Source organism: Ambystoma mexicanum, chromosome 12, assembly GCF_040938575.1.
Source record: "Ambystoma mexicanum isolate Mex_15411 chromosome 12, UKY_AmexF1_1, whole genome shotgun sequence".
NCBI lineage: Eukaryota > Metazoa > Chordata > Amphibia > Caudata > Ambystomatidae > Ambystoma > Ambystoma mexicanum.
Genome location: NC_090936.1, coordinates 921,733,534 through 921,760,756, shown reverse-complemented (window position 1 = coordinate 921,760,756; position 27,223 = coordinate 921,733,534). Strand labels below are relative to the sequence as shown.

Below are 27,223 nucleotides of genomic sequence, written 5' to 3'. Positions count from 1 at the left end.
GAGGCAAGGAAACTGCACTCCTGAACACCCTTGATTCCAACTCTCCATCCATTCTCATCCTTCTTGACCTTTCCTCTGCCTTTGATACGGTCAATCATGCCACCGTTATAAATCAGCCCCGATACCCTTGGCATCACAGACCTGGTACTGGACTGGTTGACCTCCTTCCTCTCTGACCGACCATCCCAGGTTCAACTTGTCCCTTTTCTCTCCTCCATCACACTCTCCATCTGCGGCGTCCCTCAGGGATCGATTGTCTTGCTGTCTAACTTGCCCCTCTAGCTCATTTGATCTCTGCTTTCGCTCCTCACTTCCAGTGTTATGCAGACGACACACCGCTCTCCTTCAAGCTTCCCTTCACTGCCTCCTCATGTTCCTCTCTCATTCCTGACTGTCCGACTGCTATTCAGGCATGGTGCACTGCTAACGATCTCTGCCTTAATTCCAGTAAGACTGAGATTCTTCTCCGTGGGCCCCCTTCCCTCACCCTCTTGTGAGGCGAAGAAAACCTGCGTCATCTTCGGCTCCTCTCTCTCCTTACATCATGGGCCTTGCCAAGAAAGCCCATTTTCAGCTGCCCCTCCTCAGGGGCATTCTTACTTTCCTCACCTTCCGCCAAAAACTCAATGTTTCCAGAGCTCTGGTCCTCTCTAAGCTGGACTACTGCAAAAGCCTCTTCCTCAATTTGCCTAATTGCTCCCTTTGCCCCCGTCAACTAATCCAGAATAGGACTGCAAGACTTATTCTTGGCCTTGTAGTTGGTAGGAGAGGGTGGTAGCGAACGCTAGTTAGTAGAAGAGACTGATAGTAGTAGTAGGAGAAAGTAAAGGTAATTAAGGTATAGCGCTAATACGAGAGTAAGAATATTAGTAGAGGAAGAGTAGTAGGAGCAACGGGGAGTTGGCGAGCAGGAGTAGGTAGTGGTAAGAGGATAGAGCATGATTTACACCAGGAGACTAGCGAGAGGCGAGGATGTAGAGAAGTAGGAAGTAAAGAGGAAAAGTAAGATCAAATGGTGAGTGTGGGAAGGCAGAGTGAGAGACCGGAGGGAAAGCCGTAGGGCAGAAGGAGAACATCTGAGGAGACCAACATAGTGAAGGGGCAGGTTTGAACAAGTGTGAGAGTGGCACTGGGAGGAAGAAGGCACCATCCCCAACTCCCTAAGACTACTAAGCTGGCTGGCTAGGTTAGGGAAAGTCTAGAAAATCCCTAGGAAGTTAGGCAGCGCACTTCTAAGGGGAACCACTACTAGAGTAAGGCAACAATGGACAGCCATATGTTACCGTTGACCAGACCCAACATCCCTGTAATGGACATCTGGGCTAGGGGAGTAGGAAAAACCAGAGAAGACGAGACAGACAGGGCCAGCCCTAGCGCCAGATTTCCCTGCAACCTTGTAGGGCCAGAAAGAATTTGCCCAAACCCTAAGCCATTTTAATAAACACCCTTGGAACTTGTCTGGGAGTCATTGTGGTTCTTTGTGGCGGACTGCCCCATTGCAGTCACATAAAAAGCACAATTGCCAGCAATGGTTTGACCTAAGGCAACTAAAACGGAGGCAATGGAGATCCAAAGGAAGAAACCCCCTGCCACATCTAATGGTGTGCCTGGTGCTTCAACTGGCAATCAGACAAGAGGGAGATTTTTTTTAAAAAAGGGAGATTTAAAAAAAAAAATAATAATTTAGGAAGTGTGTAGAAAAATAACGAAAGTTAAACACGCAGCTGCTTGCCCATACTGCCGCCCCAGCTTCATGGTGAAAAGAACTGGCAGTGGGGACTGGGAGCATGACCAAGGGATGTGCATGTGGATGTGTCTGCGCACCCATGCCAGCCCTCACTAAAGAAGTGCTACTCTTCATTTTGCTTTGCTTCCATTCCTTTCCCAGGGTCAATATGCGATTTGTTCAGAGGAAAGAGTAAAGCTAATACAGCAAATTAAAAAAAAAACAGGAGAATTTTGCTCATAAATATGTGTCTAGGTACATCCATCAATGCAGAAAGGTGATACAATTCAACGTACTCTCTCCTTTGCTAGAAAGTTATTTCTTCATCTGAGAAAATCACTGTGCCATTTTATGCCCATTGCTATTCTGATTTCAACAGCTTTGGTATTTGAACATACGCTAGTCAAAGTTCATAAAACATGACAAACCGGTTTCCTTAGCCTTCTTTACTTCTGCTTTTTTCTCTTTTTTGGAAGACCTTTCTTGTTCAGATTTGATCTAAAAAAAATATATAAAAATGGACACAGAAAAAAAATCATGAATACAGGTTAGCCATACATTCCGCCTTCGATCAATCTCCCAACACTCATATAGGTATTCGACTCCGACTATAAAACTGCTCTGAAAGGACTTCAAGTGAATTTTCAGCGTGCACTGAAAAACAAACTGCAGCACAAAAATGAATCTTGACAATTCCCTGGGAATGTTCTCTACATGTTAACATCACTTAACAGACAGTAGATCTGCAGGTTGATAAGGGCGTGTCTAGACATCAGATTCGGCATACGTGGTTCGTCTCTGGATAAGGATCACACATGGCAACTAAGATGTAAAATAGCATTTTCTTTCTTTTGTATTCTCTTTTCAAGTAATAGGAACATAGCAGAAAAGCCAAGCAACAGAATTAGATTAGTGATCTATATTTTACATCCAACCATTTGTAACTAGAATTATAAAATTAATATAATGGAGTGATATTTAACCCTTTGAGTTCCTGCAGACAAATCGCTAAACACAAAAGAAATAAAATGAAAACATGAAAAAAAATGTGTTTGGCACTTTGGGAAAGGGAGGAGGCAACAAATTAGTACACATGTATGCCTTGTTGGAAACCTGGACCACGTTTTTGGAGATATATAAGACCTTAGGAGACTCAAAGGGTTAACAGTATAACAATGTGCGTAACAGGCCTGTTCTAAAAATTCAAAGCACTCTGTACAATGTAAAGTTGATTTTAGGTGCCTAATGTGGCATACAAGAATACTATGAACATTGACCTTCATCACACATAAAAATGTTTTTATAGCAGGATGCAAGTGCAGTTCTAAACTAATAAGCAAGCAGTACAGAGTATCCTTTAACACCTCAACACGGTGCTTAAGTGGAAGGGGAGAACATTTGTCTAATTTAATTCATACAGGATTTTGAACAAAGAATGTGTGAGGGTTCCACGTAGAAACATACTAATGATAACACAGAGTGGATTTATATCATTATTATGTCTAAAGACTGATCTAGACAGGATAACGTGTGCAGTTTTTACATAGGGCTTCTTGGAAGCGCATTTGGAAAATGGTATTGTGGATTTATTTTATTTTCTTTTTATGTACTGAACAATAGTAAGTTGTATGGAGTGTGTGTGTTGCAAATGGGGGTTACAAGTAAGCATGTAACAGTTTATTTAACGTATGTTTGTGCTGTATAAACATGGTTAAAACATTGTTTGGCGTTCGTTGGTAAAGCACAGGCACCCATGAGCTGTGCATACTTGGCCTCATAGATGGACTGCTCGAGTCGGTATTTATAGAAAAAAGAACAATCGTGTGTGTATAAGTAAAGGAACGGACCACCGTTCGGGCAGTTGGCACCTGGGGGCCCTGTGCTCCATTATGTGTGGCTGTCTCTCCCAGTGCTCCTCTGCACCGCAAGCCAGTGGCATACTTGGGTATTGGCCAGTCGATTCGGTCCCCAGAGGTGCGCACCAGGACCGCGGGAGCACTGCGCCTACACCATCATGTCCCTGGACATTTGGTGCTCTCCTGTGCCTGCTCACACATCTGGCCCATCTGTAGGGTGACCAGATTTTCAAGACAAAAAAACGGGACGGCCAAAACCATATAAGAAGGTCTAACCCACACAACTCTCCCCGCCCTTAAACCGACCTTCTCACACACACCCCCAACCCACAATATCTGCAAAAAAAAGGTAGCGGTTTGTCGGATGATAAAAGCACATAAATAACAAGCATTCATTATATTAAGTAATACTGAGTGAATGAAGTTTTTAAATTTCATATGCATCCAATGAACTTGATTGTTCTTGGTATTTAGTTGGAAAAGCTGAGCATCTCAACTATAACACACTTCAATTTTGAAAACAAAAAGGCATGTAAATAGCAAATTAGCTTTGCTCTGTTTGACATTACATGCCTTGGTATTGACTTGTTTCTCAGCCTGCCTCTCTGGCACAAGCAGTTAATGCATATAGCTGGTCCCTGGAAGGTTGGGGGTATGAGCCCATACTCAAATGACAAAATTCAGAAAATCTAATAATGTTTATTTAAAAACTCGGCCGGTCACCCTTTCTTGCCCCAAAACCAGGACAAGGTTTTTAAAACTAAAAAAACTCTGGGGGGGGGGGCCCAATTCCAGGACAGTCCTGGCAAAACCAGGGTGCCTGGTCACCCTACCTATGTGTCCCAGGGTTTTCATCTTCCTCTTCCAGCTCACAGTCTCAGCCATCACCCAGCCAACTCTCCGCAGTGTAGAGTTTAAGCTCTGGCACTGCCTACCTCCAATTCGTCACCAAGGCCACTGGCAGAGTCTAACCAATTGGAGGCCAGACCCTCTTTTTAAACTACTCCGTTCTATCTAATTCTGTGGGGCCTGCCCCTTCGGAACCGGCAAGGTCGAATGCCAAGAGTTTTCTTTAAAGACACAGAGCCTGAAGCAACTCTGGCCAAGCTGACAACATTTTCAAAGACAGTAAACATGCATTTTTTGACACATGCTTTATATAGGATCACACACACTTAGGTCTTCCTTTATTTCTTGCAGGTGCTAGATAGATTAGAGTGTGTATATGTATGTTGATAGTGATAGTTAGGGTTAATTATAAGCGACTGGACTTTAAAGAACGAAACTGCTTTTTGGGACCTGTTGTCCACTGTTTCTGTTGAGAGTTGTAGTTGAAATGGAAGGGAAACGCTGGTGTACTTGAACCGCAGTTTCGTCCTTTTGCAGCCTTGGCAAAGCTGATCATCTAAAGCTGACAATACAAACACCAGTGCACCAGCACTTGCTGTTGCCAGTGTTTTCTTTGGCCAGGTTGAGGACTTTGACCTCTTTGGAGCAGTATGTTTACGTATGTAAGCATTGTATGTACAGCATTCTTTTCGACTTGATTCAGGGGATTTTAGGGACCTTTTCCCTTTGTCTTGCCTCTCCTACTCCCCAGCCTTCCCGTTCTTACCATGTGCTTATCCTACTGCAAAACCCTGGGCTATATTAGAAATCAGTACCCAGAAGAGAGAGGTAACAGGTGTGCCAAAGGTGGTGCAAGGGGAATGGCAATTATTTACTTGTGCAGGATTGTTACTTGTTTTCTTCTGTATCTATGTTGAACATGTTCACAACTGCACTATCAAACACTTTGCAAAAGGTACAAGTTACTTACCTGTAACTGTTTTTCTCCTGCATGGGTCTGGCATGGATTCACATGCTCATGAATATTCCCCGTCGTCAGGCTGGGAATCCTCGGTAAAGAAAAAATCAGTATCAGTTTCGTTTCTGATCTGTCTTTCTTAGTAGTAACAATCACTGATCTCTGGGTCATACTGCCCCCAGCCAATGACTGTCCTCTCCCTAAGCCCCGCCTCTGGCAGCCATCCTCAGATTTGGTAGCATGCCAAGTGGCAGTATGACCAAGTGAAGAACCGCAGAGGGGTAGGTGGGAGGTTTCGCATATGAATCCATGCCAGACTCATGCTGGAGAAAAACAGTTACAGGTAAGTAACTTGTTCCTTCTCCAGCATGGGGTCTGGCATGGATTCACATGCTCCTGAATAAAAGAATACATAGCAGTATACACATGCACAACCACGGGAGGGGGCAACAGGCTCAACATTAAGCAATACAACAACTCAACATTAAGCATCTCTTACCTCCTCACCAGGCTCACCTTGAGCGAACAGGTTGCGCAGCACTGCTTGGCCGACCCTGGACTCCTCCATGGAGTCCCGATCGACGCAGTAGAATCTTGTGAAGGTGTGCGTCAACCTCCACGTAGCAGCCCTGCAGATGTCCAGCAGGGGCACATCAGACAGGAACGCCGTGGTAGCAGCGATCGCTCTGGTCGAATGGGCTCTCGGACGGCCAGGCAGCAGTCGGTTTGCCAACCGGTGACAATGCATGATGCAGCCGGAGAGCTATCTGGAAATGGAAGTCTTTGAGAAAGCCTTCCCTTGATTCACAGACCCAAAGTTCACAAACAGTTGTGACGTCTTCCGAAAACTCTTTGTGCGGTCCACGTAGAACTTCAGCGCTCTAGCTACATCCAGCGAGTACAAAGTCCTCTCGGCCGGCGTCCAAGGCGACGGGAAGAAAACTGGTAACACCAAGGGCTCGTTGAGGTGGAAGTCCGACGGCACCTTGGGCATGAAGGAGGGGTGCGTCGTCAGCACTACCCTCGTGTCATGAAAAGTTAAGTATGGAGGCTTGCAAGATGGGGCCTGAATCTCTCACACTCGTCGTGCAGAGGTGATGGCCACGAGGAACGCTGTCTTCCTTGACAGGAACTTCAAAGGCGCCGAATGCATAGGCTCGAATGGGGGCTCCCATGAGCCTGGTCAGCACCACATTAAGCTCCCATGCCGGGGCAGGGGCCTTCACCGGCGGGAATGATCGGAATAGTCCCTTCATAAATTCCTTTACCAGGCGATGAGACCACAAGGACGCCTGTCCCCTAGTCCTTGTATATCGGGAGATGGCAGCCAGATGTATTTTTATGGAGGCGTGAGCCAGTCCAGATTTGGCCAGCGACAGTAGGTACGGCAGCACTTGAGGGGCCGTAATCCGCAGAGGGTTAATCTTCTGTGCACGGCACCAGACAGAGAACCTCTTCCATTTATGATTATAACACTTGAGAGTGGAGGATGCCCTGGCCTTTGCAAGAACCTCTCTGCAATCAGCTGGGATATCGTACCCTCCAAACTCTAGTGCTGCAGGAGCCAGGCCTGCAAGTTCAGCGACTGTGGGTCGTGATGGAGAATGGCGCCTGCTTCTCTGGAGAGAAGATCCGCGTCCGCCGGCAGCTTGACTGGTGGGGACATTGACAAGTCCAGAAAGTCCGGGAACCAGATCTGCCTCGGCCATGCCGGTGCGACGAGGATCATCCTGCACCTGGACTTCTTGAGCTGGTTGATGAGGGGGAACAGCAACGGCAACGGAGGGAACGCATATAGAAACAGGCCGTCCAAAGGGAACGAGAAAGCATCGCCCATGCTCCTCGGCTTTGGGAACCTGCTGGCGAACCTCTGGCACTTTGAGTTTGTCACCGTCGCGAACAGGTCGATCTGGGGTTTGCCCCATCGTTGGAAGAGTCGATCCACTTGGTCCTGGCACAGTTCCCATTCGTGGCAGGAGCGCAGCTCCCTGCTGAGTGAGTCCGCGATGATGTTTTTTATTCCTGCCAGGTGGAAGGGAACCAGAAACATCCCCTGGGCGACGGCCCAGTGCCACAGATCCTGGGCCTCCTTGGATAGGGCTGGGGATCTGGTGCCTCCTTGCTTCCTTATATAGAACATCGTGGTGGTGTCGGTGAAGATCCTCACCACTTTGCCCTTGATGGATGGAAGGAACTACTTGAGAGCCCAGAACACTGCTCGGAGCTCCAGAATGTTGATGTGGAGAGACCTCTCCTCCGGGCGCCAAAGGCCTCTTGCGTGGAGGTCTCCGGTGTGGGCCCCCCAACCCTCCAGAGAGGCGTCCGTCGTCACTGTCGGTGGAGATTGACTCCCACACGCTGACGGACTTCGTTAGACGGCCTCCCACCAGGGTGCTTCGGTGGGGGACCGACAACCCGGCTGGGTCAGTCTTGCTTGGAGACGGCTTTGCCGCCTTGGCCTCCTTGGCGACGGGAACCCCCTTGCTTGCCGCGACCTCTGTAGGCCTCTTGGGAAGAGGAGCGGGCCGCCTGGCAGTAAGTGGAGGAGCCACCTCTGGATCCTTTGGAGGCACCCTGTCTGCCCCCAGAGCTCCGAAAGGGCCGTCGCTGTTGAAGCACCCCCAGGGAGCGGCCCGTCTCCGAGTCGGTCTTGATGGCCTGTAGGGACTCATCCACCGCCTTACCAAAAAGGTTGTTGCTGTCGAACGGCATGTCCAACACCCTGGTCTGGACGTCCTGGTGAAAGTCTGTCGCCTTGAGCCATCCTCGTCGTCGGAGGCAAACTCTGTTGCCCAGTTGGCGAAATCCGGTATCGGCAATGTCCGTTGCCACTGTTATGGCGTGATCCGACACCACCTCGCCTTCCTGCAGAATTTCTAGGGCCTCCGCCCCTTTGTCATCAGGCAGGAAGTCTAGCAGGGGAGCTATCTTGAACCAGAGCTCCCTGTCATAGCGGGCCACGATTGCTAAGGCATTGGCTGCCTAAATCGTCGTCGCCGCCGCCAAGATGACTCGTCGTCCCATAGAGCCCAACTTCTTGCCCTCGCTGTCCGGCGGGGAAGTGGAAGTTGAAGCTGCCGCACCCGCTGCCTTCTTCTTAGCCGCTGCCGAGACGACAGAGTCTGGCGTGGGCTGGGCCCTTAGGCACAAGGGGGCGGCATCGGAGACTCGGTACTTCTTCTCGTACCTGTCCCTCTTGGCTGGTGTCGTGGAAGGGTTCTTGAGGACAAGCTCCTCGCCCCAGATGTCGTCGAGTAAAGGCACTGCGAGGACTGTCTTCCTCTTGGCCTCTCGTCGTTGGTACAGAAACCCCGCCTTTTTCTGTTCTGCGGGGGGGGGGCGGGTGGATTCGAAGACGGGATGTCCGCCGCCGTCATCGTCCGCCCCCGTCGCTGTATCCGTCGCCGTATCCTCTCTAGGGTCCGGCGAGGGGAATGAGGGGTCCACCGGTCTCGCAGGCACGAAGGGCGGAGCGGGGTGGACTCTCCTCCGCTTGTTTGGAGGGCTTCCCGACGGGCCTGAGTCTGGATCCTCTGTCGGGGCCTGTGGTAATCTCGTCCTTATCTCGGGGCATAAGGATTGGATTGCCAACAAAATGGCCACCGAGCTATCCTGGGGCTCGTGCAATGGCTGCGACGGACGGGATGGCCGCTCCACTGGGCCCTGTTCGTCGTCGTCGTCACTATCTTCGATCACGTCGGCAGTGACCGCCCCCTGGGATCGAACCTTCTCGAACCTCTCGTTGAGGCCTATGAACCTCTCGTTGAGGCCTAAGGACCTCGCGTTGAGGCCTATGGACCTCGCGTTGAGGCCTATGGACCTTGCGTTGAGGCCCTTCTCGGTTTCCACCAGTTCCTCCTCAGAGGCTGATTGCGAGTCTGTAATGGCCACCGGCCCCCCCCTCTTCTTTCACCGGGGGCTTCACGGGGGTCTTAGCGATGGGCTGGAAAGAGGATTCGCTCCGCGGTGGCAGGGATACTCTGGGCCCAGAGGGCGTTTCCGCAGGCGTAGTCTCAGCCGGCTTCGCCAGGGTCGCCGCGACCACTTTGGTAGAGACCTTTTCCGGGTGGATCAAAGCCCTCACCACCTTAGGTGCATCCTGGGCCTTCGCCTTGGGGGGAGGGTCAGCGCCTCGCTCCCCCTTCGAGATCGACCGGGTCCGCTCCAGCGGCCTACCCGGGTTCTCAGACTTCCTCTTCCCCGAACCAGAGCGCTGGCTCGTGGTCGAACGTGCCAGGGAAGTAGCGCCCTGCTTGGCAACCGAAGAGCCCGACCTTTTGGCGCTCCCGGTGCCCGCGGTGCTTGGCCTTCTGTTGGGCCCCCGTCACCGGGGCGCCCTCACAGGACTTAGAAGCCCGCTCAGACTTCTTCGCCTTCTCACCTGCTGTGCCCTTCTCCAGCCAGGCCGCGAGGCAGGAACGACAATCTTGTTTGGTCCGTTCCAAAAAGGTTCTTGCAGAACGCACAGTCTTTCTCCACGTGCGTCTTGTCCACATGAAGGCAGTAGAGACATCGCGAATGCTCGTCCTCCTTGAAAACGTTCTGTAATCTGCATCCAGGGCAGCACCTGAACAGCTTGGATCCGGCCGTCAAGCTTTCCTTGTACTGGGCCATGTCCGTTGAGGTAGGCCGCAGATCTTCCGGAATCCTCCAAGAAGTGGAAACTTAACAAAAACTTCACCCTTGAGGGGCATAGAAGAATTCCGAAACAGGTCCCCGTTATCGGAAGTAGAAACGGTGGAGCTTGAGGCTCGATTAAACCGAAAAAATGAGAAAATCTCTGAAAAAGCATGAAAACGCAGCAAAAAACTCGACAGCTAAACACGAGGACTCCCAACACTTGAGCGTGCGGTAAAAATTTGAGGATGGCTGCCAGAGGCGGGGCTTAGGGAGAGGGCAGTCATCGGCTGGGGGCAGTATGACCCAGAGATCAGTGATTGGTTACTACTAAGAAAGACAGATCAGAAACAAAACGGATACTGATTTTTTCTTTACCGAGGATTCCCAGCCTAACGACGGGGAATATTCATGAGCATGTGAATCCATGCCAGACCCCGTGCTGGAGAAATATCTTTTGAGTCACTTCTTACATTGCTTAATGCGGTTGCGTCCCTACCCTTATTCACCTGGTATTCTGCACCCTTCCCCACTCCATCCCATTTACCAAACCTGCCACCTGCCCTTTTCCTTGGGCGTTGTATAGCTATTTAACCATTGATAGGTTTCTGTTGCTTTTTACTGGCAAGTTATTATTCAGAGTAGTGTTCAGATGGATTTTCAGAACCATCCCTGAGATAGGTTTGTGGAAATCCACCCTATTATAGTGAATAGCAACACTTTGATCTAGCCAAACTCAGTTAAGGTAGGTTGTACACCAGTAAGGTTTAGACTTCAGGAATTGTGGGGGTAGCTGTAAGGAACTCATGGTGGCAAAAATAAAGACAGAAAAGTGATCACAGTTCAAGGGTGTTCTTTAAATTGTATATGCGGGTTAGAAAAAAGCCTAATCTAAACCTAAATCTAAGACGGGAGCAAGCTACAACCATCAAATAATAATAAGGCATTCCTAGTGGCGTCTTTTCAAATAAAAAGGCATATGCTGAGAAAAACCTATTGCCAATCCTTACGCTAAATACAAACAAGGAGTGTGGGATAGGATTCACAGGAAAGAAAGAAGTGTTCACAAATAATAAGTCAGGATGTGTTTGCCGTGGTTGTCCCTTCCCCACGATTTGAGCATTGGACACGGTGGGGTTCTATGTCAAGACCGGAGGCTCCCATTATGCTTCTCTTTCTTTATTTAAAATCCATAGAGAAAGCTCAGCAGCAAAATGTATGCACCAAGGTATAGTAACATTAATTAAATAACATGAATGGGTGCAAAAATCACATATAAACAAAACATTTGAACATACTAAAGAACCATAGTCCTTAGAAATAAAGTCCCTGGGAAAAAAAATCTGTTTCCCATAAGGCTTAGCCAAAGTCCATAACTAGTCACAGAAACATGTGACTGGAACAGCCAATGAGGTATAGGTAGTCCATCCAAATAGTATTTAGCCATGAACCACTTCCTCCTCCTTTGCTGCTCACAGAGATAAGTGGAATTTTGTCTTACAGATTTCATTGCCCATGACTGTTTGTTTTTTTAAAGCTTTTTTTTATTGAATTTCAACCAACAAAACATACAAATACAACAGATCACCTTTAGCCCCCCATTCTCCCCAACCTCGCCTCCCACATCATACACCCTACATCCAGAAGTATGCAAAAAAAACATATCATCGCCAATAGCACTCCTCAATCCACATTGAAGTTCAGCCTAGGTTTTCGACAAGAACAGTTCCAAGGGGCCTAGGCAGCCACCAACCACATGTACTCATTCACCAACCGGGAAAATGGGAGGAGTCAGCGCCAAAGTAGACATATCAGCCATATATTGTCTCAGAGGGGACCAATACTCAAAGGGGCTGCTTGTAACAGGAATAGTAGAAGCATATCTGGTCTCTCTCTGCTCAGTTATGCTCATGAGTTCCAGCCATGCTGAGAAGGTGGGTGGATTGGATCTTCCCCATTTTTTACCCGCCAGTACCGAAGCCATACTTAACAGTTTCTTTTCGGTGCGGGTACCCCCTTCTATCAGCGCCAGTAGCCAGAGTTCTGGGGAGTAAATCCGGGGTGAGGGCAGCATAGCAATCATTGCCTCTTCAATACTGGATCAAAAGGGCCTAATGCGCAAACAGAGCCAAGCGACATGAAAAGAATCGGCGTCCGGCATTCCACACCTTTTACATTTGGAAGACCTCTCAGGAAAACACAGAGGACAACAGGAGAATAATAAGCCTTGTGAATGACTTTGAACTGAATCAGCCTGTATCGACAATTTAAGGAAATATATCAGGTTTGCATGCTGATGACCTTCCATTGATTCTCGCTCGCTCAGAGGTTCATTAAAAATAGATCCCCATGCTCGCTTATGCCTCTGGTCCACTATCTTTCTCCCACCTCTGATCAGCTTGTAAATGGTGGAAACCAGTTTCTGTGAAGATGTCGGCCGAGCAATAGAGTACAGTACCGGGTGCGGGGACGGGGCCCGAGGGAACTCCGGCCAGGCATCCTTAAGCACACCTCTAAGCCTATAGTAATGGAATAGGGTCACTGCATTATGTGCACCTCTAGCTTTGAGCTCGTCCCATGACACAACCTGGTCATTATGCACCACGTCCCCCAAAGTCTGTACACCCAGATTCTGAAAGAGATCTTTATAGGATTTTTCATGGGTAAGTGGGATCCCTACTACATCATATATCGGTAGGCAGGGTATGTACCGGGACCGGACTCAAGAAGCTAACAAGTCTTATTCCAAGCTTTACAGGTCACTTCCAGGGGTTGGATCTCCCCTTTCGGAGCAGGCTCCTTACAGCGCCATAACAGTCCCATCAATGTATTGGGAGCAATAACCGCAGCTGCCAGATGAGTATGAGGAGCATCGGGGCTGGGGGAGTCCCATCCGGCAATGTATTGTACCTGGGCAGCCAGATAGTATAAAAACATATCAGGATATTCTAAGCCCCCATGTTCGTATGGGTCAGCTAGTGTTTCGTACACTATCCTAGGTTGTTTTCCAGCCCAGAGCAATCGAGTCATCAATCTCCTAACACAGGTCCAGTATCTCAGTGGGGGCCACAATGGGACGTTGTTAAAACTAATCAAAAGTTTAGGAAGAATAACCATCTTAGCCAGCGCGATACAGGCCGTCTGAGATATGGGTAGTAATATCCACGTTTCCACCCTCTGTTCCAGTATCTCCAGGGTTTTTACATAGTTGTCCCTATACAAGGCATCTGGTGTGGTGGATACCATGGCACCCAGGTAGCGCATTCCCTGCGGGCACCAACGAAACCCATCTCCCACATCCGTTTGCTGCACAGTGGGGGTCAAAGGGAGGCCCTCCGACTTGGACCAGTTTATTCTGAGACCGGATAACTTGCCGAACCTGGACACTTCTTGAGTTAGTGGTTGCAGTTCTGCTGCGGATCCTTTACATACAACAGGATATCATCTGCGTATGGAGATATCAATGCGCGATGCGAGTGCACCTGCACCCCCCTACGAGCGTGCAGCTCCCGAATATGACATGTCAAAGGTTCCATTGCAAGAGCAAATAGAGCCGGCTAAAATGGGCATCCCTGGCGAGTACCACAGGTGGGGTAGATCTACTCAGAGGTTACGCCGTTTGTGTATATTGCAGCTCTAGGGGCAGTGTACAATATTTTAACCCACTGAAAGTATGTAAGCCCGAACCCAGCTTGCCGCAGCACCTCGAAGAGGAAGGGACACTCGACAGAGTCGAAGGCCTTCTCTGCGTCGAGTGCCGCGTTGGAAATAGGGACCTGTGGGTTGACATTGTACATGACGGTAAAAAGGCGCCTCAGATTGAACTGGGTGGAGCGGCCCAGGATAAATCCAGCCTGATCCAGTAGGACCAGGGCAGGCATACATGGAACAATACGATCAGTAAGTATTTTTGCAAGGATCTTGTTATCGGTGTTGATGAGTGATGAGGGTCGATATGAGGTCAACTGACGAGGGTCCTTACCGGGCTTTAAAAGGATAGTCACCAGGGCTGATCTTGTGGCATTCCTTCCGGATAGCCCAAGCTAACGTCTTGCTCTGACGGTCCCCCTCCCCATACCTCATTGCTAGGATTGGGTCGCCCAGAAATCTCTCCTCTCTAGCAGCTAGCCGCAAGTGCTCAACCCTAAGGGACTTAAGCTCGCTACAGAGCTCAGGGTAGAATGTTTGGACATCCTGTTCTATCTTGGACCGGAAGGCCACGTCCTCCAGGGTGTGGGCCTTAAATCTCCACCGCAGATTACCCAGAGGTTCCGCGATGGCAGCCATTCGGACTAGTACAGGCGAGTGATCAGACAAGGTTCGAGGGAGGATGGAAGCCTCTGCTATGTTCCTAAGGAGATCGGGTGTGACCATTACGTAGTCGATTCTAGAGGAGCTGCCATGTACACCTGAAAAGAATGTATATTCCCTGATGGCTCGGTGTTGAGAACGCCAGGCGTCGGACAGCTCATGGTACTGAGAAATGGCAGTCCGGGCCCTGACTGCCATTGGAAGGGGATTTTGACAGGTCCCTGATCTGTCCATTTCTAGCGTGAGGGCCATATTAAAATCCCCAGCCCACACAATCCCATAGCCGGGGAATTTATGACTCTGCGTGGTACATTGGTGAAAAAAACTCTGGAGAGTCCGTATTCGGGGCATATACATTTAAAAGGAGAAGCTTGACACCATGCAATTCCCCAGCCAAGATTAGAAATCTGCCTTCATCATCCTTAATTAGTTCATGCAATCTATATTGTAAGGATCCATGGATATAAATGGCCACCCCTCTAGAGTGAGATGAGTAAGATGATTCGTACCTGTGAATGCCCCACCCGGAGAGTTTGGGCAAGGGGACCCCCCTTGCAAGATGTGTTTCCTGGAGGCAAAGAACATTAACGCTCTGGTTTCTGCAGTAGTTCGCAATGAATCAAGTCTTCTTACGGTTAGTGAAGACGCTTATATTCCAGGACAAGACTGAGACAGCCTTCGATCTACCACCACCCACCATGTGTACCGCCATATCGGACAGGGCTTTGCAATGGTGGAAGACATGGATCGAGAGGACGACATATTCGGTGGTGCGTTCACAGCGGAAGTGTGGAGTGGCAGGTGACGCATGTGTGAACCGTAGAGACCCCGTTGAGAGCTTAGGTGACCAACAACATAACTATCAACCCAGGGTACTAACCACGCCTCCCTCAACTCCCACCCACGCCATAAACCATAACCTACCGGCAACCCCATCCCAACCCAACCCCAACAATAACACATCAAGCTAACAAGTCAGCCGCAGTGCCTGCTGGTATTGGTGAGCTGAGGGTCACCCATGTGCTCCCAAGGCCTCAGTCATCAGGGAATGGCTCTAGGACCCGTCCCAAGAGTCTGACAGATGTCAATGCACCTTTTCTGGTCGACACAGGTGGAAACCGTCACGTTTCAACCGCCACTCTGGGGGTGGGGGGAGAGTGCCTCTGGGACCCCCGAGGCAAAATGCTCAGCCGCCTCAGGGGAAGTGAAGAATACGGTGGACCCGTGGTGTTGGACACAAAGTTTGGCTGGGTACAACATCGCATACTTAATGCCTTTTTTTTACTGATTGAAATGTTTTATGCTGATCCTGTATCACGGGGCTGAAGTCCGGGAACAGTCGAATCACGGAGGACACCCACCGAAGTTCCCCCTTTTCCCTGATGACGCACAGGATGGTGTCACAATCACGATAATTAAATATCCTGGCTATGATCAGGTGCTCAGGGGCTCCTGGAGAGGCCTCGCAGCCAACGAGCGGTGAGCCCGCTCCACCATGAACACCGGTGTGAGAGGAGGATGGTCCAGAATTTCCATGATGAGCGTCTCAGTGAATTCTTCCATATTGTCAATCACCGTTCACTCTGGAACCCCTAGAATGCGTATATTGTTCCACCTGGAGCGCCCCCCCAGGTCGCCATTTTAGGCCATGATTTTCTTAACTGCATGCTGGAGGTCCGCCACCTCAAGCTGCAGGGCGGACACCTTGTTTTCGCCATCACCAATTTGCTGCTCCGCTTCAGTCATGCGCCCACACAACTTGTCAATCTGCACAGCAGAGATAACAACCTTACAGGTTAAGGCATCTATCTTAGTGCCCAGACTGTCAGTACTACTATTTAAAGCCAGAATAGTCTGGTTCAGGGCGGCGACATCAGTTACGATGAAGATTGCGTAGAGGTGCAAGGAGGAGGCAATGGAGGTTGATCGGTGCGTGCAAAGTGTTGCATTTTAGCCTGCTTCTTGGGGTTTCCCATATTGCCACAAACAGGGATCAGGCAATTCTCGCCAAGGGGGGAGACCGGCCCTGCAGAGGTGCTTTATTTAGCGTATGGGGCGACTTCCACAGGATGCCCGCCCCCTCCCGTACAGTCCAGCAGCCTGGGGTCTTGTGCTTCTATCCCCTGGCAGAGAGTTCAATGAGCAGATAGGTTGAATGGAGGGTCGCAGATGAGGGCCAGCTGCAGAGGGGCAAGTACCTGGAGCGGGAGAGGATAACCAGTGGATACCACTCAATAAGGGAAGAAGTCAAAGGCCCCCTCTTCCATAACTTTACTCCTAAAGGGTTAATCAGACCTGCAGCTGAATCCAGACGAGAATGCTTCCCACCGCAAAGCAGGGACACGGATGCCGCAGGATGGGAGCAACAGTCACAGCCGGCTAATACCCGATGCACGCCCCCAGACCGCATACAGCCTGGGTCTGCACAAGGGGGGCCAAGAAACTATCTGCGAGGCGGCAGCATGTGGGCTCGCGTGATGCACTGCAGAGGGGGAGGAAGAGCGCAACTCACGGCTCCACATAGATCCCGCAGAGCGCCACTCACCCAGTTAACCCCAGTAGCCCAGCAAGAGAGGTTTGCCAGTGGCAGCAGCTCAGCACTGGAAACCGTAGTTCATCACAAACGGTATGGCGCTCAGGTACCGGCACAGCTCACGAGGGGCGCAGGATAATCCAGGAGGTCTGAGGGCAGGCGTTTAGCATGGCCTGGCGGGAGCAAACAGGAGGAGACGAGCGGAGACAATGGCGCAGAGGTCCGACGCCAGTCCAGGATAGGTCTGGATCTCGTGGGTGCCGGCAGCAGGTCCCCACGGTATGCCGCTCTACAACGGGCGCGGAACGAAGTCAAAGCCACACGCTCCAGCGAAAGCCTCGTAAACAGGAGACTGTACTCGCACCAGCAGTTATTACTTGGGGCCGCGCTGAGACCACGATCGGGCACCGGGTCCAGAGGGATCGCAGCCGCTCACACAGCCAGCTTCAAGGAGGGCCACCCCTCCCCCACATATGGCACCTGCAACAATGGCATGGCCGGGTCCCTACCCCAGCCACCTCGCGCGGTCATCCTTGAGATGAGGTGCACAGGCCATACAGGTTCCGCAGGGGTTCGGCAGTCATCCGAGCAAGGACGGGTCCCGAAGGCAAAGGATTTCTAGCAGGATATTGTGGCCTCGGCCAGAGCCTCTCAGGAGGCGGCCTACTCGGTAAGCCGCGCAACAGCGCCCCCCCATTTATTATGTATTTGTACGTAGCGTTAGCGCTCACAATGTAATGCTTAACTGATTTCAGTCACTCGACTGCATGTTGTGGCACTGTTGCCTCAGCCTTAGCCTTTCTTCTTTGAGCTGCAGCAATCATTGCGGCTTTCTATTCCAACACCAGCCGATTTCCTCAGCGTGCGTCGGAGGCCTTGCATTTTACATGCTGATGCCGAACACTCATAAGACACTCCCTGCGGTGCGGGAGGGATCGCACAAAACACATGGAGCCTCCGGTTGCTGTTTCACACTTCTGCATGACTTATCTTTTTCCTTCACTTACGTCCTTCCTCCCACACCATCTTACCTTCGTGGGGATATATGAGGCTGCGCAATACGTTCTCCTCAGTCAATGCCCTCGGTGGTGCCCACAACACGCCAGCAGAGGGAGCCTGGACACGTTTTGTCCTTTCCTCACCCCCGGCACTCGCTAATTTCCTTTGAATTCAAAGGATTTTAACGTGAAGCGAGCGCCGGAGACACTCGTAACAGAGAAAGTTTCTGTGACTTATCAGATCTCTGCTAATTCATTATTCCAAAAAAAAAAAAAAAGTGGGAATGCAAGAGAAGGCTTATTTTATTTCCCCACTGACAGACATATAAGAGTTTTATCTTTAACCAGTAAAAAACATATATGGCAGCTCAATACTCTCCCCAAGCTGATCAGGAATGGCCAGAGGAGGTATATGAAGAAGATGATGTGGCTTTGGCAGACAGTTTTAAAAGAGTGCTGGGCTCCTCAGTGGAGACTATTAATAAAGCAGTGTCAGACATGCTTATGCCTATCCAACAAGGCTTGGACAACATGGAGGCAGCAAGGGAAAAAAGAGAACTCAGAAGAGGAAGAACACTTCTAAAAGGGGAGGTACACCGGCTTGAAAGAGTTAAGAGGACTCTTTGATGCCGCCCCCCTCCCCCTCCGCCGAGCCAGCCAGATCCAGCCTCAACCTCAGCCACGACCGCCATCACAGATGCCTTCTCCAGGCTCAAGAAAGCCTTTTTGACCAGGAAGGAAGCCCCTTCCGAACCTAGACCCTCGCACCCGGAGGAAGATAATGCGGGTGCTAGACACTCTCACCCAGAGGAGTATCAGCAGGGCACGGATGACTAAGACGAGAATAAGAGGGAGACTCACAATGATGATCAGACTCCCCAATCCTCAGAGGATGAGGAGGAACAGGACGCTGGGTCAAGACCTAGCACATCTGGGAAAGCGGCATCCCCCCTTCCCAAACAGCAACCTGGAAAGCATTCTGCTCTTGATGGAATGCCAGGCCATCTGACTGGGCTCCATCATCCAGGGCTATGGCATACTTTAAAGCAAGGCTCCGCCGGCCCCTGGAGAAGGTGGTCAGGGCCAAGCTTAACGCTGAATATCCCTGCCCCGAGATCCCAGGAAAGGTAGCCCTAACTCCCGATCTGGATGCTAAAATGATTACATTCCTGGGGAAGAATAGCAAGGACCCCAAGAAGGGCATCGATAGAGCCTGGAGGTCTTGCCAGGACATGGTCCTAGATATCACAGGTCCATTAGCAAAAATGATGGACCTTGCTGAAAAAGCTCTAGACACAGGGAAACCAATTGACCCATCCACTATCAGGATGGTCTCAGAGAACGCTCTGCTTATTTGGCAAAGCCAATTGCGCCATTTCAACAGAGCGCCGAAAAGGTATCCTCATGAAGATTGACCCTAAACTTGGGGAACTCGCCAATACTGAATCAGGCACAGCCACACAGGGACTGCTATTCGGCGACCCCTTCGTTAAGGATATGTCCAAATTCATAGGCACATTTACTGCCTTAGATAAGGCGCAAGCATCAATTAAAAGAGTTTTCGCCACCAAGTTTTTTTTCTCGGGCCGTACAAGGCATGGGTCGCTCCTCCGGCCATTACTCCTTCGACAGAAGGCCCCAACAATCAAGAGACCAGCATTCCTAATGGCAAGACGGAACTGACACCTTTTTCCCTTCCAGAGGAAGAGGAAGTGGACGCGGCTGAAGAAGGGTGGCAAGACACCAGCTCAACAACTTCAGGTCAGTGTAAAAAAGGCAGCGTCAGTGCCGCAATCGCCCATAGGAGGGAGGATAGCTCTTTTGTCGCAAGTGTGGGACTCCTTATCAGGAGATGCCTGGATCAGAGACACCGCAAGGGGGTTTCGGTTAGAATTCTTTGCCCAACCGTTTCAAGCACGTCGTCCAGCACAGATAGTAATGTCGCATGCAGACGCCTTAGCCTTAGACAGCGAAGTGCGCAGTATACACTTAAAACATGCCATATGCTCAGACCAGGGTGGATTCTTCAGCCTGATATTTCTGGTGGGCAGGAAGCAAAAGGTTCGCCCAGTAATAAACCTCATGGCCTTGAACGACTTCATTGTCTAAAGTCATTTCAAAATGAAGGGAATATACATGCTCAGAGACATGCTAAGACTAGGCGACTGGCTAATTCGCCTAGATCTAAAGGACGCATATCTAGCGGTGCCCATCCACCAAGCACATGCGAGTTACCGGAGATTCACATGGAGGAATCAGGACTGGGAGTGCACGAGCTTGCCCTTCGGGCTCTCCTCGGCACCTTGGGCCTTCACCAAACTCACAAGGCCGGTCGTAGCAAAGCTCAGAGAGAAAGGCGTCGGGCTTATCATACCTAGACAACATCATTCTCATGGCACAGACCAAGGACCTGACAAAGCATCAGGCTCGACTTGCCATAGACCTATTTCACAACCTAGGCTTCCTCATCAACTGGGAGAAATCAATTATCTCGCCCTCCAGGGGCCTGGAATTTCTGGGGTTCATAGTTGACACTCAGAACTCACAGCTCCGTCTGGCGACTCTCAAGATACACTCCACTCGCCGAGGGATCCGCAGGCTCCTACAGAGAAACGCCATCTCCCTCCGGAAGTAAGCAAGAGTAATAGGTCTCCCGTCTTCATCCATACAGGCAATATTTCCCGGCCCGCTTCATTACCGCAAATTACTGAGACTGAAATGTCAGCATCGGAGGCACAACCTTTTTTTACTCACAGATCTAGCCGTCTCGCCCAAAGCAAGTATAGAGCTGAACTGGTGGCTCACTCATATGGAGGCCTGGAACGGCAGAGCGATCTTCGGTTCCACTCCCGACATTGTGACAGAGTCGGATGCAAGCCGTTCAGGTTGGGGAGCAAGATGGTCTCCCCAGGAGATAGAGATGCACATAAACTGCCTAAAGCTTCTGGCAGGCTCCTTCGCAGTGCAATCTTTCGCCACAGGCAGAGTGAGTTGTTGTATCTTGCTCAAAATGGACAACATCTCTGCCGTGAGATACAATCAATCATCTGGGTGGCACCAGAACAGAGACTCTAGCAGAGCTAGCCAAGGACTTTTGGCATTTCTGCCCAGAACACCAGATATCCGTGACAGCAGAAAACCTCCCAGGACTATGAAACGAGGTGGCAGCTGGTACTCTCACCACTCTGCCGACTAAAGCAAACGGAGACTAGCTAGGGAGATCTTCATGCGCCTCCAGCAAATATGGGGCCCCTTTTCCAGGAATATATTTGCTTCTCGCCTGAGCACCCAGCTCCCAGAATTCTACAGTTGGAGGCCGGATCCAGCGGCCGCGGCGACAGACGCCTTTCTACAGCAGTGAACGGGGGGAGTTGCTTACGCCTTTCCCCCGTTCACTGTGATAGCGAGGACCCTGGCGAAGGTCCTTAGGGAACAAACAGAGATGGTCCTCATAGCACCGGTTTGGACCTCCCAGACTTGGTATCTAGTTCTTCTGGAACTTTCATTGGATTCTCCAATCCTACTATCCCAATCTCCGGATCAGCTGTCGGGTCCGACAGGTCAACGTCGTTAAGAAGGATTTCTGAACTCTGTCCAGGAGGGGCAGAGGTTCAGAAGGCCAACCTAGTTTCTTGGACCAGGGTAACCTCTGGACAGCCAGACCAATCAGGGTAGCTATGGCAGGCAGTCAAGACTAAGTCTCAGGAGGGGTGAGGGTGACTGAAGGAGCTCAATAAGCACACAGAGCAAGGACACTTACAGATTACTCCAGACAGGTGTTATATTAAAAATATAGACACATTTATTACAAGGCCTTTGTAACACAGACTATAGCAAAGAATCAGAGTACCACTGAGTAAACCAATACATCACAACCAATACAATATATATACACAAGACCAGGAGGGTCAAAAGGGATGACTGCACGAAATATGTTGACAACCTAGAGGGGACGAAAAAAGGCAGTGCAGTTGATCTTTAGACTCAGTTCAACATCAGTTATTCACCTAACTAAGAGGCAGTCCAAGCCCTAAGAAGAGCGGAACCTTGTGCTCAATAGTACATGTGTGCCAAGGCACGTGGTTGTTCCAATGGACAAAGCAGGGTCTCTTTAGGGGTCTCTAGCAGCTCGGGAAGGTGGATAAGGCGATGAAGAATAAGTTCCCACTATTCAAGAAGGACCTTCACGTGAAGGCAGAGGCAGTTCGAGAGTTCGGGATGGAGTCGCTATTTTGCAATAGCAGTGGACAGGAGAGGGGCCCCCAATTGTGCGTAAAGTTGGGCTCTGGCGCTAGGTGCCACCGGTTGGGGTAAAGATTACTCACCGGTCCCTGAGGCAAGGAGACCCAAACTTAGGCAGGTTAGTCCAATTCGGTTGCAGGTTCGACAGGGGCAAAAAGGATGTCTCGGCACCTTTTAGTTCCTGAGTTCCAGTGAGGATTCCCAAACGGGACAGTGGTGATTTCTCCGCTCCGGGTAGATGAATCGCCCCAGTTTCACTGCAGCAGGCTTCAGGGGCAAGAGGGTCACAAAGGCAGCGGACTTGCAAAGGATTTTGCCGCGGCAGGGCACACTCGTCTCACTTCAGACCTGGGAATGCCAAGTGTACGAAATTCGGTGCGATGATGCGGTGGACACAGAGCTAGGAGTATACCAAGAGCCTCCTCGAAACGACGGCAGAGACAGAGCAAAGGTCCTGTGTAAGATGGTCAGCCCACTGGTTGGCCCAGGGACACTTCCGAGAAAGCTTACCTGCAGGTTTTGGTGAAGGTGCCGAAAATAGTTGATCCCACTATTCCAATGGGCCGAAGCGTCTTCGCAGACCTTTTAGGACAACCAGATGGAGAGGGGTCCCACGGGACGACTGTGGGGCTCAGGGTGCCAAACCTTCCAGCGGGTCACCAGCGGTTCCTCGACTCAGCTTCGTAGTTGCAGGATACTTGGATCCTATCCTTTGTTCAGTGAGAACTCAGGAGATAGACATGGTAGTGGTGTTTCCAGCCTCCTCTTATCCAAAGTTCCCTTCGCGCCAAAACGGAGAGGACCCAATGGGAGATCTGCTCACAAACACACACTCCATACGTGGACCAATCACAGACCACATTGGTCTCAGGCATTCAGGACACTCCAGACTCTCTGGCACCCAGGATGTGTTTTGGGACCAGACATCCCAGACCACATCCTGGAGGCACAAACACAAGGCATGCAGAAGCCCGTAAAAGCATTGGGATTCACAGGAAAATGCATGATCAAATAAGGACTGGCCCGGGTCGACTCGACCTGGGGAAGGTGATGGGGCAAGATGGCCAAAGGACAGGACAAAGAACCTTGTGGCATGGCCATTTTGGAGCCAGGCCACCTATTTGTGCCAAACGCGTTAACATGGCAGGAAAGGGTAAAAATTATGCAAAACGATAGCTGCAACCAGTCCTGTCCATGACACATATGCACAGTTCATAAAAAGTCCAGCGAGAGCATCTAGGGCCTTTGGAAATGACTATAGACCCAAGTGTCTGTATAGTAAGATACATTGCACACTTGTTACATGTTGCACAAAAGTTGCAACATGAGGAAAAGAACTAAGTCTCCCAGTACTGACTGTCTTAAGGGCATGTCAGTTTCCCCATAAAAAGTGAGCGAAAGCCCAGAGGAGTACAGCTGAAGGCTGTGCTTCTCTGGCAAAGTCAGTCAGGGATATCTAAACGGCAGCAAAAAGTTTGGGGGTTGACACATGGAGGGAAAATTACATACACATATGAAATATTTCCTAACACACGTCACCCCCTTCTTCTGAGCGGTAGTTGACCTTAGCAGCCTGGAGGATTTCAGGACAAGATGGAGGGTCCCAGGCATTTCAAACAAGGCAGTCAGTCTTATCGAGGAGGGCTGGGCCCCCACAACCTCCAAGAGGTACGCTAACTCTTGGAGAGCCTGGACATGCTGGTGCTTGAAGCGTGAGCTCCATCCTGTTTCAGCACCTGTAGAAGAGATTTTAAACTTCCTAGCTTCATTAGTAGAGCATGGTCTAGCTTACAGGACAGTTAATGCTTACCGTTACGCAATCTCAGCCGGGCACAATCTTGTCGAGGACTGCCCAGCAGCGGAACACCACCTCGTATGCAGACTACTTAAAGGTATTCGCCTAACAGTACCGCCTCCGGCCAGCTACAACAAACTTTGGTATGTAAACAAGCTACTTAACTTATTTCTTTCCTGGCCCCATAACGAGGAACTATCTCGTACAGCCCTCTCGGGCAAGCTCACTACTTTACTGTGCCTAGTATCCTGCAGAAGAGCCTTGTACGTCAGAGCTCTCGACCTAGCAGGCAGGACTTTCTCTCCAGACAGAATAGTCTTTCACATATCCAAAAGAACTAAGAGCCACTCAAGAGTGATGTGATATATTCGGCCTTTAATGAGCAACAGAAACTGATGCCTAAAGGTCTACAAGGAGGTGACTAGACCTCTCAGGACCAACAGCACCGGGCAGCTCTTGATGGCACTCTGCAAACCACAGCTTTCTCTGCCCCTACTTTAGCTTGCTGTGTACGCTGGACGCTCGCGCAAGTGGGAAGAGATACCCACTCTCTCATCTAAGAAATCTGGACTGCCTTGACTTTGCCACCTCCAGAAATATGGGTTAGTTCCCTCCTTATGGACTCCCTTCTACTGCCTTTGACTATCACTGTTCTTTCTGCTTGTTGCTCCCATATTGTCATCTTGCTGCGCAGTGCTTCCTAAACCCTTTGCCAACATCCGCTTCCAAGATTAAAAAAGTCAAATCTTGCTGTTTTTGCTTTGTGCTAAAAAGTCAAATCTTGCTGTTTTTGCGTTGCTCTTAAAAGTCAAATCTTGCTGTTTCTGCTTTGTGCTAAAAATTCAAATCTTGCTGTTTTTGCTTTGCTCTTAAAAGTCATATCTTGCTGCCCAGTGCAAAATTCACTGTATTTTGCTTGTATACTGTTTCTTCTCTGTAACTTGCCAGCCCAGTGACCTCACCACTCTTTTGATCCACACCTGCCTGCCTTAGCCCCCCCAGTATCTACATCCTCTCCTTACTTCCACCCCAATGGCGCTTTCTGTTTCTCCTATCTTCTCCAACTGCTTCTCCATGGACTATCCTTCCCTTCTCACCAAGTCTGGTAGGAAGAAGATCAAAAAGGATATCTTGGCTTCTAATCCTGGTCTTCCTATCGCTGACACCTATTCCAATGCTTCCGCCAGACAGACCCTTACCGACATCCTCTTTGTCGTTCCTTCACCAGATCTATGGACTCCTCATATGGTCTCTGTGCTCTGCCCTATCTCCTCCTCTCCCATTAATGGTGGCACTCGCTGGGAAGTTCTCATGGCTTCCTTCGACTCCTCTAAAGTCATCATTAATGTCTACCTAAATGGCACTGTCATGGTCCAAGGCCCTCAGGCTAATCTCCTCCTCTTTGATAGGTGCTTCCCTCGCCTCATCAATTTACTCTCATCTCCTGCTGTCCCCTTCTCTCCCCCCTTGGCTACCTTGTCCTCTGTCTCCTCCTCCTCTGCCCCTCCTAGGGATCTTTCTCCTCCGCAGGGCGTACCTCTAATCTGTACCCCTCCTCGGAAGGTCTTTAAGGCTGGCAACCTTCTTCTTATTGCCACTCTCAACTCTCGCTCTGCCGCCAAACACTCGTCTGACATATGCCACCTCCTTGAAGAACTAGACCTTGATGTCCTTGGTCTTACTGAGACATGGTTCACGGCCAGCTCTGTTACGAGCTTTGACACTCTCCTCCCTGATGGCTACAAGATCCTCTCAGCACCCAGATCTTCCCGGTCCGGTGGGGGGGTAGCCCTGATCTTTCCTGAGTGGATTCCTGCCTCTATCATTCCCACTCAGACCTACTTCTCTTGTGAATGCCTTGTCTGTAGGCTTTCTCTCTCGCCTACCCATTCTCTTACTGTGGTTACCATCTACCGGCCTCCTGGTCAAATCACCTCATTTTTCTCTGATTGGGCAGACCTCTCCTCCTCCCTCCTGGCCTCTACCACTCAATTCCTCCTCCTCGGTGACCTAAATATACATTTAGACTCTCCTTGCTCCTCCTCTGTACTCTTCCGTGACCTCTGCGACTCCCTCTCCCTGTCCATCCTCCCCTCTGGCCCGACTCACTCTGCATGGCACACACTCGATGTCTTGATCTCCTCTGACCTCCCCCTCTTCATCCCTCTGACCACTCCTTTCTCCTGGAGTGATCACTCCCTCCTCTCATCTCATCTCATCTGTCCCTCTCTTCCCCCCAAGAAAAGCCTACCCTAACACTGCCACCTACCTTGTCAGACATCCAGCCCATGAAGCGTGTGTCAGTTGAGGCTTTTGCCGCCACTTTCTCTCTCCCCCCCCTCCACCTTTGGCGGTCTCTCATCCTGATACAGCCCTGTCTCTGCTCTACTCTTCAATTTCTGATATGCTTGATGTTCTTGCCCCCGTCATGAGGATCCATTTGAAGTCCAAAGCCAAGTGCAATTCCTGGTATGACTCTGACCTAGCTACACTTAAACGTACGTGTAGGGCAGCTGAGAGGAAATGCAGGACTTCCTGTTCATCCTCTGACAAACTGGCCCGTCACCTGCTACAAAGGCAATACCGACTCTCTGTCCTCACCAAGAAGAGAGTCCACATTCAAGCTCGTGTCTCTGCGGCATCGAACAACTCGGCCGAACTCTTTAAAATCTGCAAGGAGCTAGCCAACCATGCTGCAGTCTCTACCACTCCTGTTGCCTCCCAGGCTCTTTGCAATGCCCTTGCCTCTCACTTCATTTAAAAAACCAAGGACATCCTATCCACCCTCTCCACCCACACTCTTCCTCTTCCCTCTCCATCTGTGCTTGCTGACCCTCCTTTAGCCACCCTCCCACCATCCTTCTCGTCCTTTCCTCGTTTTCACCCCTGACCAGGTTGCTAGACAAGTCCGATCTATGAAAGCCTCTTCAAAACAGGTTCATCCCTGTTCCTCTAAAACCATCAAGGACCACATTGACACCCTTGCTCCGGCCCTTGCCGATTTTTGCAACCAATCCTTTGCCTGTGGATCCTTCCCCTCCCCTCTGAAGCACTCCTTTGTGCATCCTCTTCTCAAGAAACCCACAGCTGATCCTTCCTGCCCAGCTAACTATCGCCCAATTTCCATTACTCCCTTTCTTGGCAAACTCCTGGAAAAGTTGGCCATCTCTCAGCTTAACCTTCATTCCAATTCTGTTGGCTGTCTCCATGACCACCAGTCTGGCTTCAGAGCTGCCAGAAGCACGGAAACGGCTCTCCTAAACATCCATGAAGATCTGCTCACCAACCTTGACTCTAACATTCCCTCTGTCCTCATCCTCCTCGAGATCTCTTCTGCC

The 27,223-nt window shown here is 50.2% G+C and overlaps 1 protein-coding gene across 2 annotated transcripts in view; it reads right to left on the bottom strand.

Annotated features, from left to right (window-relative positions):
- The window catches only part of LOC138514114 (resistance to inhibitors of cholinesterase protein 3-like), an 819,949-nt gene that overhangs the window by 427,045 nt on the left and 365,681 nt on the right, over positions 1-27,223 (bottom strand). For both annotated transcript variants that reach the window (XM_069629409.1, XM_069629410.1), the window contains exon 3: positions 2,155-2,224. In XM_069629409.1, the coding sequence (XP_069485510.1) occupies positions 2,155-2,224 (70 nt within the window). The remainder of the gene's footprint in view (positions 1-2,154; positions 2,225-27,223) is intronic.